This window comes from Pongo pygmaeus, chromosome 2 (genome assembly GCF_028885625.2).
Source record: "Pongo pygmaeus isolate AG05252 chromosome 2, NHGRI_mPonPyg2-v2.0_pri, whole genome shotgun sequence".
NCBI lineage: Eukaryota > Metazoa > Chordata > Mammalia > Primates > Hominidae > Pongo > Pongo pygmaeus.
The window spans coordinates 55,490,751-55,504,421 of record NC_085930.1 but is presented as its reverse complement, the minus strand read 5'-3'; the positions used below and the strand labels follow the sequence as shown (position 1 = coordinate 55,504,421).

At 38.8% G+C, this 13,671-nt stretch overlaps 1 protein-coding gene across 2 annotated transcripts in view; it reads right to left on the bottom strand.

Annotated features, from left to right (window-relative positions):
* The window catches only part of PARP14 (poly(ADP-ribose) polymerase family member 14), a 51,908-nt gene that overhangs the window by 17,048 nt on the left and 21,189 nt on the right, over window positions 1-13,671 (bottom strand). For both annotated transcript variants that reach the window (XM_054482084.2, XM_063661668.1), the window contains exons 7-9: window positions 9,040-9,276; window positions 8,270-8,491; window positions 4,745-4,823 (exon numbers count right to left, since the gene is read on the bottom strand). In XM_054482084.2, coding sequence (XP_054338059.1) covers window positions 4,745-4,823; window positions 8,270-8,491; window positions 9,040-9,276 — 538 coding nt within the window. The remainder of the gene's footprint in view (window positions 1-4,744; window positions 4,824-8,269; window positions 8,492-9,039; window positions 9,277-13,671) is intronic.

Genomic DNA, 13,671 nt, shown 5'->3' with positions numbered 1-13,671 from the left:
ATTTTGTTCTGTTTTAAAATTTTTCCTCTTTTCTCTCCCAGCTTTGACCCAAGGGTGGCCCTAGTCTCACAACATAATATTTAAAATGTCCAGTCTATATTCCAAAATTGCTTGTCATATAAAGAACCAGGAAAATTTGATCAACCCTTAAGGATAAAGAAAATCAATAGCTGCCAATCCAGCCAGGCACAATGGCTCACGCCTGCAATCCCAGCACTTTGGGAGGCCGAGGTGGGTGGATCACTTGAGTCCAGGAGTTCGAGATCAGCCTGAACAACATGGTGAAACCCCATCTCTACAAATAATACAAATATTAGCTGGGATGGTGGTGCACAACTGTAGTCCCAGCTACTTGGGAGGCTGAGGTAGGAGGATCACCTGAGCCCCCAGAGGTTGAGGCTGCAGTGAGCTGAGATCGTGCCACTGCACTCCAGCCTGAGTGACAGAGTGAGACCTTGTCTCAAAAAAAAAAAAAGGTGTCAATCCCAGCCAGGCATGGTGGCTCATGCCTGTAATTCCAGCACTTTGGGAGGCTGAGGCAGGCGGATCACTTGAGGTCAGGAGTTCAAGACCAGCCTGGCCAACATGGTAAAACCCTGCCTCTGCTAAAAGAAAAATACAAAACTTAGCTGGGCGTGGTGGCACAGGCCTGTAATCCCAGCTACTTGGGAGGCTGAGGCAAGGGAATCACTTGAACCCAGGAGGCAGAGATTGCAGTGAGCCAAGATTGCACCACTGCGTTCCAGCCTGGGCAACAGAGCAAGACTCCATAAAAAAAAGAAAAAAAAAAAAAGATGTGAATCCCAAAGTGACCCAGATGGTGGAATTACAGAAGACTTTAAAGCATCTACTATAACTATGATCCATGAGGTCAAAGTAAACACATTTGAATGGATGGAAATGATGTGGAATGAATGGAAAAATAGGATGTCTCTGCAGAGAAATAGAAACTATTTGAAAAAGACCTCAAACAAACAAAAAAAGATAAAAATGAAACAAAAAGCTGGTTCTTTGAAAAGATAAAGAAAATTCATAGACCATTAGCGAGATTAACCAAGAAAAGAAGAGAGAAGATCCAAATAAGCTCAATTAGAAATGAAACTGGAGACGTTACAACCAATACCTCAGAAATACAAAAGATCATTCAAGGCTGCTATGAACACCTTTACGTGCACAAACTAGACACTCTAGAGGAAATGGATAAATTCCTGGAAACATACAACCCTCCTAGGTTAAATCAGAAAGAAACAGAAACCCTGAACAGACCAATAACAAACAGCAAGACTGAACTAGTAATTAAAAAAAATTGCCAACAACAAAAAAGTCCCAGACCAGGTGGATTCACAGTTGAATTCTACCAGACATTCAAAGAATTGGTACCAATCCTACTGAAACTGTTCCAAAAGATAGAGAAAGAAGGAATTCTCCCTAAATCAGTCTAAAAGCTAGTATTAAACTAATAATAAATCCAAGAAAGGATAAAGCAAAAAAAGAAAACTACAGACCAATATCCCTGATGAACACAGATGCAAAAATCTTTGACAAAATATGAGCTAACGAAATCCAACAGCACTTCAAAAAGACAATACATTATGAACAAGTGTATTTCATCCCAGGGATGCAGGATGGTTTAACATATAAAAGTCAATAAATATGATACATCACATAAACTGAATTAAAAACCAAAATCATATAATCATCTCAATAGATGCAGAAAAAGCATCTGATAAAATCCAGCACCACTTTATTATAAAAACCCTCAACAAAATAGGCATAGAGGGGACATATCTTGAAGTAGTAAAAGCCATATATGACAAACCCACAGCCAACATCATATTGAATGGGGGAAAGTTGACAGCATTACCCCTGGGAACTGGAACAAGACAAGGATGCCCACTTTTACAACTTCTATTCAACATAGTACTGGAAGTCCTTGCCAGAGCAATCAGACAAGACAAAGAAACAAAGGCCATCCAAACTGGAAAAGAGGAAGCCAAACTGTTGCTGTTTGCGGGTAATACGATTGTATACTAGAAAATCCTAACAATTCATCCAAAAAGCTCCTAGATCTCATAAACAATTTCAGTAAAGTCTCAGGTTAAAAAAATCAATGTACACAAATTAGTAGCCCTGCTATACACCAACAACCACCAAGCTGAGAATCAAATCAAAGCTCAATCCCTTATACAATAGCTGCAAAAATAAATAAATAAATAAATAAATAAAATATCTAGGAATATACTTAACCAAGGAGGTGAAAGATCTCTACAAGGAAAACTGCAAAACACTGGTCAAAGAAATGATACAAACAAATGGAAACACATTCCATGCTCATGGATGGGAATTATCAATATTGTGAAAATGACCATTCTGTCCAAAGCAATCTACAGATTCAATGCAATTCTCATCCAAATACCAGCATCATTCTTCACAGAACTAGAAAAAAAATCCTAAAATTCATATGGAACCAAAAAAGAGCCCATATAGCCAAGCAAGACTAAGCAAAAAGAACAAATCTGGAGGCATCACATTACCCAACTTCAAATTATACTACAAGGCTATAGTTACCAAAACAGCAAGGTACTGGTATAAAAATAGGCACATAGACCAATGAAACAGAATAGAGGGCCAAGAAATAAAGTCAAATACTTAAAACCAATTGATCTTCAACAAAGCATACAAAAACATAAATTGGGGAAAGGATACCTATTCAATAAACAGCGCTGGGAAAACTGGCAAGCCACATGTAGAAGATTAAACTGGATCCCTATCTCTCACCTCATATAAAAATCAACTCAAAATGGAGCAAAGACTTACATCTAAGACCTGAAAGCATAAAAATTCTAAAACATAACATTGGAAAAACTCTTCTGGACCTTGACTTAGGCAAAGAATTCATGACTAAGACCCCAAAAGCAAATGCAACAAAACCAAAAATTAAAAATGGGACCTAATTAAACTAAAAAGCTTCTGCACAGCAAAGTAATCAGGAGAGTAAACAGACAATCCACAGAATGGGAGAAAATATTTGAAGACTATGCATCTGACAAAGGACCAGTATCCAGAATCTACAAGGAACTCAAACAAATCAGCAAGAAAAAACAAAGAAATAAACAAACAAAACAAATAATCCCATCAAAAAGTCAGCAAAGGATATGAGCAGACATTTCTCAAAAGAAGGTATACAAACAGCCAACAAATATAAGAAAAAATGCTCAAAATCATTAATCATCAGGAAAATACAAATTAAAACCACAATGAGATGCCTCCTTACTCCTGCAAGAATGGTCATAACTTAAAAGTCGAAAAACAATAGATGTTGGCAGGGATGTGGTAAAAAGGCATCACTCTTACATTGCTAGTCGGAATGCAAATTATTACAACCACTACGGAAAACAGTACGGAGATTCCTGAAAGAACTAAAAGTAAAACTACCATTCAATCCAGCAATCCCGCTACTGGGTATCTACCCAAAGCAAAATAAGTCATTATATGAAAAAACATACACACACACACATTTACAGCAGCGCAATTTAAGATATGGAACCAACCTAAGTATCCATCAACCAACAAGTGGATAAAGAAAATGTGCTATAAATACACTATGGAATACTCTTCAGCCATAAAAACGAATGAAATAATGTCTTTTGAAGCAACTTGGATGGAGCCGGAGGCTATTATTCTAAGTGAAGTGGCTTAGGAATGCAAAACCAAATATCCTATGTTCTCACTTATAAGTGAAAGCTAAGCTATGAGGATGCAAAAACATAAGAGTGATATAATGGACTTTGGGGAGTCCAGGGGGAAGGTTGAGAGGGGGATGAGGGATAAAAGACTACATAACAGGTACAGTATATGCTGCTCAGGTGACAGATGCCCTAAAATCTCAGAAATCACTACTAAAGAATTTATCCATGTAACCAAAAACCACCTGTACCCCCAAAACTATTGAAATAATCATAATAATAATAAATTGCAAAGGAAAATAAAGTTCAAACTTTAAAGAATTTAAAAATTTAAAAAAGAACCAAATAGACATTTTAGAACGTACACATACGTATCTAAAATAAAACATTCACTGGATGGGCTCAATAGCATAGTGGACAGAGAAAAGACTCAGTGAAGTTGAAGGTAGGTCAAGATAAATTATCCAATCTGAAGAACAAGAGAGAAAAAAGATGAGCGGGGTTGAAGTGGGTAGGCAGGGGGAGAACAGCTCTGCAGAGACCTTGGAACACTGTCAAATGCTTAGCACCACAGTATTGGAAAACAGAAGGAGATATGAAATAGATCAGTGCACAAAAAAGCATTTAAAGAGGTAACTTAAAATTTTCCAAATTTGGTGACATACTTTTTTATATTCAAGAAGTCTCGGTGAAACTCAAACAGGATAAACTCAAATATGGCATCAACAAATTTGACAAAGGTGAAAGATTTGGTGAGTATCGTCTCTCTAAGTTGTCTGTTTTGGAAAATACATGTCACATTCTCCTCAGGAAATGGTAGTCTTGTCATTACTTAAAACCCATTATACAGATTATATAACTTGGCCTGCCTTCCCTTTTGCTTCAGATTATATAAACATGACCAGTGCCTTACATGCTCAGGTATATGAAACGTAACTTAGTATCATTTGTCACTCATTGATTTTTTTCATAAAAATTATCATTACTGTCTTTTACCTGTCAATGAACAGTTACTTAGCAATTAGAAATCACTTCTCAATTTAGAAGCTGTACTGAACCTTGTGTATCTTTAGCCTTCGGAATTTTGTCACTGACGAGATTTCCATTAGCCCTTCTGGCAAATTCATCTGAAAATGCCTGAAATATAAATATAGCATTGATCATTACACTCCTCAGTAGATGAATAAATTGGAATCATCAGGGTGTTTGGTCCTGCATGCACACATACATATTTGGGAGATAACCATTCTCAAACAGTATTATTTCAGTATTATCTAATTTCATTGCAGATCTTGAAAGTTATAACAACAACACATGATTCTGTTTCTATAAATGTGTCTAATGAAAATATCAACGATGTAGACAAAGATATAAATACAAGGATATTCACTACAGTGCTATTCATAACAGAGAAAAAAACAGTTAAAAATTCAACAGGGAAAAAGTTAAATAAATGTTGCTGCATCTATGTGTTGGAGTATTTATTAGCCATTAAAAATTGTATTTTCAAAGAATTTTTTAAACGCAGTCTTGCTGTGTTGCCCAGGCTGGAGTGTCGCCCAGGCTGGAGTGCCACCCAGGCTGGAGCGCTAGAGGCGTGATCACAGTTCACTGCAGCCTCGATCTCCTGGGCTTAAGCAATTCTCCCACCTCAGCCTCCCAAGTAGCTGGGACTATAAGTATATGGCACCACACCCAGCTACGTTTTGTTGTTGTTGTTGTTGTTGTTGTTTGTAGAAACAGTGTCTCCCTATGTTGCTCAAGCTGGTCTTAAACTTCTGGCCTCAAGTGATCCTCCTGCCTTGGCCTCCCAAAGTGCAGGGATTAAAGGTGTGAGCCACTGTGCCCAGCCTCAAAGAAGATTTAATGAAATAGAAAATAAAAGTGAAGGATATTAAATAAAATAATTTATAATCACAATCCTTTATTTATTTATTTATTTATTTATTTGAGATGGAGTCTCATTCTGTCACCCAGGCTGGAGTGTAGTGGCACAATCTTGGTTCGTTGCAACCTCTGCCTCCCAGGTTCAAGTGATTCTCTTGCTTCAGCCTACTTGGGAGGTAATTTTTGTATTTTTAGTAGAGACGGGGTTTCACCATGTTAGCCAGGCTGTTCTCCTGACCTCAGGTGATCTGCCTGCCTTGGCTTCCCAAGGTGCTGGGATTACAGACATGAGCCACCGCTCCCAGCCAATCCCACTTTTAAAAGTACATATGTAAAAAAAGCAGACTGGAATAAAATCCAACTAAAGAATTTATGCATTTTGCATTGTTCAAAGTTTCTACAATGAACGTGAATTACCACAATAGTCAGTCAAAGCAAATAACTTGCCAATTGTAAAAACTACAATGTTAAGAGAATGACCATCACAAGGTCCCAAACACTTCCATTTTTAATTTCCTATTTGTATCAAAAGAGGAGGGGCTGGGGAGTCATGATTTTTGGAGCAAGTAGCTGGTGTATGTATTCTAGTGTTAATAAACCTGTGATTTTCATTTTTTTTTTTTTTTTGCCTGTTGGTGACCCTCCAAAATCATCGTTTTCTTCCTCCTTGTAAACAAGCTACAGATAATTTTGTTGGACAAAAAAAAACAAGTAACATCTTGGCTAAAGACAGATGCAATAATGGGAGAAGGACCCAGAGAGAGGGTAGAGCAAAGATCTCAGACTCACAGGCCTCCAGGAGCCAGGTAGGTAAGGCACATGTGTAAAGGTGGTCTGATTTGACTATGGAGAACTAGAGAACACCTGCCACTCAGCCATGGAAAACTTCCTGTTCCAAGCAGGAAGCCATGTTTAATGTGCCAGAAGTTTTGAAGTTTTAGGTTGTAGTGAATATCTACAGTTTTATGTAAAATTTTTGATTTTTAAATGCTAGCAACTGATTGAAATTTTTTTTTAATAATCTAAATAAAGCACATCTAGAGGCCATGTTCAAATCATGGGACTGCTGCTTTGCAACCTCTGTGACAGTCTCCATCTATAAACATCTCAATAAGCTTTGCTGATTTTTCTGTGCAAATGTAACCAAAGTTTAACTGTATTTAAAAGTCTAAAGAGAAAAAGTGTAACAGACACATACAGAGAATTTCAAATGGTACTAAAGGTATCTGTATAGACTAATTCTTTTTACAGAGTATTTGCAAAATACTTAGTCTTTAGGAAAGAAAATGAATGCTGAGGTTGCATGAAAAAGAGTGATATTTGAAGGTTCAGGTCTGTGTCACAGGACTCATGCTGTATTCAATCACCCGTTCATTCAAAAACAGCACTTCATGCCTCTCATTTAGTTCATTTTGTGTATATAAATCTTAGCTCCAAAGTAATTGTGATTTATAGGAGGGAAAGTATGTGCTATACCTATTCGTCCTGTTCCACGATCCACATCACCTTGCACAATGCAAGTCATAGGGAGATTATTTTAAAAGCTTCTGTTGCATAGGAGAGTAACTAATTATACAGGACAAGTAAATGGACCACATATTTTACTCAGGTGGTTTGGCTGCCTGATCAGAATTTAGGTTAGATTTACTTGCTTCCAAAGAACTTATAGGTAGTATCTAGCGTCACAGAAAAATTAAGTGTTACCTAAAAATTCAGATGGTCCAATGATCCACAGATATCTCTTGGGTTGCTGATTTTAATCTGTTTGATCAATTTTTGCAGTATCATGGGAGCTTTTCAAACACTAAATGTCATCTACTTTATTTGATTAAGTAAAGACTTGGAGTGCAGGGATAATGGCTTAAATGCCTGTTGTGCTCCCATAATGCTGAGTCCAGTGGCTCTCCCACAGCTGATGTGAGCTGAATCATGAACTCATGACTGATGTTGGTTCTGGTGTTTCTGGTCCCAACTCTCCTAGTTCATGGGAATGTGCTAATCCATTCTAACCACACCTTCTGACATCTTCCTATTGATAAGGCCACACTGTGCTTTTATACTATGTATTAAAATTTCTATGTCCATATGGAGGGAAATCCTACAGTCAACTCCATTGCAATATGTGGGCCTTATTTGGATTCTGATTCAAACACAAAGCTGTAAAAACAAAACATTTATGAGATAGTCAGAAATTTGAGAATTGATTTGATAATTGGTTAAATAAAGGAATTATTGTCCATTTATTTTAGGTGTGATACAGTATTGTGGTTATGTTACTTTTTTAAAAAGAATTGTTATTGTTTAAAATAAATGTTGAATTGTTTATGGATAAAATGATATGCCTGGGATTTGCTTCAAAATAATATAGAAAGAAGGGAAATAAATGGAGATAGAGATGAGACATATTGGCCATAGGTTGATAACTGTTGAAGTTCAGTGATAGGTACAAGGGACTTCATTATACTATTATGTCTACGTTTGGATATGTTCAAAATTTTCCTGAATGGGAAGTTAAATTTTTTCTACATCTGTAACTTTTCTTAAAATTTGTCATGCTACAACTACAAGTATAAACTACTTCCTTACTTTCCTGTATGGGGAAATGAATGAAAAAAGCATCCTGTTAGACCAAAAAGACTTTTGAAAAAACATTAGGTCTCAGTTGCCAAAATAATCAGAAATGAGTGGCACTGTACCTGAATATTTTCATGATCACTCGGGTGCAGCAGAAAGTGAACCTCTTGTAAAGTTTTCAGCTGATTCTTGCTACTAAATTTGAACACCTCTGAAATGATTAATTCAGCGAATATGGTTTTAGGAAATCCCAAGTTTCCTGTTCCTATTGCTGGAAATGCAATTGATTTTAAGGACAAGCTCTCAGTGATCTCCATACATTCTCTGATTATGTCTTCCATGATCTGAAACGCACAAAGCACATCCTTATACATTTTGTCTAGAAATGGGAGTTAGAACAAAAAGGACAAGAATTTAGCAACTTTGTGACCTTGAATACTCCCTTTTGCTTTCAACACTGATTAAGGGCAATCAGAAGAGGAAAGAAAACTACAGGAGAAGGCAAGGAAAAGGAAAAGAGAATGCAAGAGACTTAAACACATTCACAATGAAGGAAAGAAGCAAAGCAACTACTGTTCTTTTCCTTCATTCTCTTCCATTCTTCACACCCTCCTCTGGCTTTCTTCACTAAGCAAGCAATAATATTATCTTCAGTAACCCTTCCCTGAGCTCCAATAATTATTGAGCACAATAATCCATTTATAGTATTAACTAGTCCTCAGAAGAAGTCAGCTACGGCTGAAAGAAATGGCCACATGATGGAATCTGCCAAAAGAGTGATTATTATGGAAGAGAAACAGACAAGGCCCAATCTATGTTCAGTCAATATGCTACTAAAAGGAGAACCCAAAGGGCTACCCGACTTCATGGAGAATTCAAAACCAGGCCAAACCTTGTGTGAAGATATGCTACCATTTCTCCACTCCGGAGCTACCACGTGAAGCACATAGCGACAGTCCAGATTCCAGCTGCTGGTTTTGAGCACTGTGCCCACACTGACAGCCACCCCTTGTCCAACTGTGTCCAATTCCTCCTGGAGCTCTGGTCCAGCTTTTTCCAAGAGGGACTTAGAAAGAGGCCCTCTACTAAGCACGAGATCCGAGGGAACGGAGTTGACAACAACATCGGTCTTAAAGACAAAATCAAAAATTTGTTTCAAATTTTAACAAAAAGCATTCATCAATGATTACTATATTTGAGGCACTGGGCTTGGCACAATGGGAGACAACTAAGATGACTACGGTTTCAGTGATTGAAATATCAACACAAGACAAAGTGTTACTAAATACTTATTTAAGTGACACTTAGGAAAAAAAGAGAGCAGTCAAAAAGTAATCTATGAATGGTATGGCATCACTGAAGGAGTCTAGAGAAAGCTGTTTCAGTAACTAGTGAAGACACCATGTGCAATGTGGGGTTTGAGAAATGGGAAGAATTTCAGCAGGCAGAGCAAGAAAGGGAGCAGCATGAACATAGGCATGGTGGGTTGTGAGCTGTGAACAGATTAATCTGATCTGAGAGAGCTCCTGCAGCAAAATGGTACACTCCAGGCTAGAAATGTTACACTGGGGGTAAACTAGGGGGCCCACCTCTAGTGCCAAGACATCTGGACTCCCTGACAGAAAGGGAGCAGCCCTGGAAGCTTTTTCATCAGTGAATGTGAGCAGATTAATCGGGCTAGATTAGAGAGGTCAAGAGAACAGAGGAGAGGGAATGTAACCAAGTGATTTTCAAAGCTGCCCTGCCTGGGTCACTAAGGAGTAATGCAGAGCAGTTATTGCAGCCGTGGAAGCTAAGCATCTATGGGAGTGAAAGGAAAGCAAAGTATGACTGTTTTTTGTTTTTTTTTTAAGAGAGAGGGTCTTGCTCTGTCCACCCAGGGTGGAGGGCAGTGGCATGATCATAGTTCACTGCAGCCTCAAACTCCTAGGGTTCAAGTGATCCTCCCACCTCAGCATTCCGAGTAGTTAGGACTACAGGTATGAGCCACCATGCCTAGCTGGGAAAGAATGTCTTGATATTTGGTGTCAAAAGGGACAAGGAATGAAATTCATTCCGATAACTGATGCTTGGTCCGAAGAGTTTTTATTTAATTTTTTAAAATGAGACACAACACTATTTTTAACATTTTGAAATAGTGCAATGGTTAAGAGCCTGAACAAATTCCAATCCTGGCTCTACCATTTGCTAGTTGGGGGATGTGGGCAAATTACCTAACCCCTTTAAGTCTCACTCCCTCATCTGTAAAGTGAGAATAATAATAATCCTAGAATCTGCCGCATGGCAGTGAATGAGAACATGCATGTCAAAAACAGCACAGTGCTGGCTGGACATGATGGCTCACGCCTCTAATCCCAGCACTTTGGGAGGCTGAGGCAGGCGGATCACCTGAGGTCAGGAGTTAGAAATCAGCCTGGCCAACAAGGAGACACCCCATCCCTACTAAAAATACAAAAATTAGCTGGGCGTGGTGGCGGGCGACTGTAGTCCCAGCTACTCAGGAGGCTAAGGCAGGAGAGTCACTTGAACCCGGGAGGCAGAGGTTGCAGTGAGTTGAGATTGCACCACTGCACTCCAGCCCAGGTGACACAGCAAGATTCCATCTCAAAAACAAAAACAAAACAAAACAAAACAAAAAAAACAGCACAAGGCTTGGCACATAGTAACAACCAATGTTAGCTATGGTTCTTGTAATTATTACTTAAGCTTACTATAAGTAAAAATCTGTTTTAAATCTTCCAGTTCAGCACTTTAAACTAAAACAAAAAAATATTTAAACAAAGTAACAGCTCAAACAAAAAAGAAAGATGGCACACAGAATAGAATAAAATATTTGCAAATCATATATCTGATAAGGGACTTATATCCAAACTATAGAAAAAATACTTAATCATAAAAAGACAACCCAAATGAAAAGTAGAAAATATAAACCAGGTGCTTTGACTTACACCTGTAATCCCAGCACTTTAGGAGATCAAGGAGGGAGAATCACTTGAGGCCAGAATTTCAATGTTACAGCAAGACATGATCGTGCTGCTGCACTCCAGCCTGGGTGACTGAGCAAAACCCTGTCTCTAAAAATAATTAACTAACTAATTAAAAGTGGGCAAAGGATCCACATGGACATTTCTCTTACGAAGATATACACATTGTCAAAAAGCACATGAAAAGATGTTCAACATCATTAGTCATTATGGAAATTCAAATCAAAACCGCAGTGAGATGCGACTTCACACTCACTAGGATGGCTATAATCAAAAAGAAGATAATAACAAGTGTTGGCAAGGAGGTGGAAAAACTGGAACTGTCAATGTTCCTGACAGGAATGTAAAATGGTGCAGCTGCTTTGGGAAATGATCTAGCAGTTCCTCAGATGGTCAAACACAGAGTTACCATATGACCCAGCCATTCCACTCCTAGGTATGTACCCAAGAGAACTGAAAACTTATGTTCATACAAAAACTGGTATACAAATGTTCACAGCAGCATTACTCATGGAAGCCAAAGAGTGAAAACAATCCAAATGTTCATCAACTGAACAATGGATAAATAAAATGTGGTCTATCCATACAATGGAGTATTATACAGCCATAAAAATGAAGTAAGTTCTGATACATGGTACAACATGGCTGAACCTTGAAAACAGTCTGCTAAGTGAAAGACGTCAGTCAGACAACCACAAATTGTATGATTCCATTTATATAAAATTTCCAGAATAAGTGAATCTATAGAAACAGAAAGTAGATTAGTGGTTGCCTAGGGCTGGGGATGTGGGGTGGGTAGATGGAATGGGGAGTGACTGCTAATGGGCACAGGTTTCTTTCTGGAATGATGAGAATGTTCTAAAATTAGATTGTGGTAATGATTGCATATCTCAGTGAATATACTAAAAACCACTGAATCACACATTGTAAATGGGTATTGTATGTGAATTATATCTCAACAAAGCTGTTTAAACAAAAAGGAAGGTGATTGAGTGTGACTGTTAAGCAATTTTCAGCTTTTCTCAAGATAGCTGTGATGTAGAAATATGCTAAAACAGCAAATATATTCAGGTTAATATAGTTTCAGTTGTGTCACCTTTTATCACATTATATTGGACACTGGATGGATGCTTAGATATACTTTTTTTAAAAACAATTCAAAGCAAACATTTGGCAAGTTTATTAAATCTTGTTCATTTCACTTAATATCATGTAAAGCATATATCCAACTGTATTTTGTTTAAAGATGATGAAGATAATTAATACCCAGTCCTGATAATTTAGGACTTTGGTCTTGGTCTTTGACCAAAATATTCAGGCTTGATGAAACTTTCATTGTATTGTGATGTTTGTTTTCTTTTACGTATATTGTGCTAATTGATCTTCCTTTTAAAAAGTGGGGCAAAAAAGAGCCCAGCAGCATTCCTGGGTGGCAGGAAGGGCCTTCACCCAGCTCTGGGTCCCAGGGTCCCTCTGGCAGCCCCGAGCACATCCACTCCAGACCAGCAGAGGAAGGTTGAGGCAAATGTCCACTGGAAGACACAACTATGGCCATGCCAGTTAAGACAGTAAGGAAAAATGTTTCTGTTGGTTGGTAAATAAGTGCTGCCCTGCATCTGCCCCCAGTGCTCCCACCATCTCCACCCCAACTCCCCTGCCAGGACTCCCCCAAATCTTCCAATTAAAGAAGTAGTGCCTGGTACAGTAGGAGGCTTCAGACCCTGGGCAGATGGCTGCTGTTCTGATTAGTTAGACCCTGTGTTGCTAAATACGGTAGCTCATGCCTGTAATCTCAGCACTTTGGGAGGTTGAGGTGGGCGGATCACCTGAGGTCAGGAGTTCAAGACCAGCCTGGCCAACGTGGTGAAACCCCATCTCTACCAAAAAAAATACAAAAATTAGCCGGGCGTGGTGGCATGCACCTGTAGTCCCAGCTACTCGGGAGGCTGAGGTGGGAGAATCACTTGAACCCAGGGGGTGGAGGTTGCAGTGAGCCGAGATGGTGCCACTGCACTCCAGCCTGGGTGACAGAGCAAGACCCTGCCTCAAAAAAATAAAAATAAAAATAAACATATTAGCCTCCCCCCCAACCCCGCCATGCCCCTGCAGCCTACAAGAATTGTCCCCACATATTGCCTGGCACCTGTAACTTCCTCAGGTTCACTTTTCGCTTCCTCACTGGTGTTGGGCACTGATGGCCCCTCAGACTCTGGCCCCAAGCTCGCTCTTGCTCAGCATCATTGACAAGATTCCTGTCCTCTGCATACCCTATGCTCTGCTTGTTCTGTATCTGCTGTCAGTAAATTAGGAAATTAGTCTTAGATTTACCAAAACACGGCAGGTGTAAGGTATAGAGAACTGTGTAAATGTGTGATATTATGGATTTTTACATCTACTGGAAATCTAGCAATCTGACCTCTATACCCTTTCAGTTCTCACAAATAATTGGCCAGTTTCTATTAGTAAATGATTTGGTAAGAAGCCCAATTATCTAAGGAAAATTGTTTCAAGGCATGGGTGGAAGGCATGGGATTCTCTCC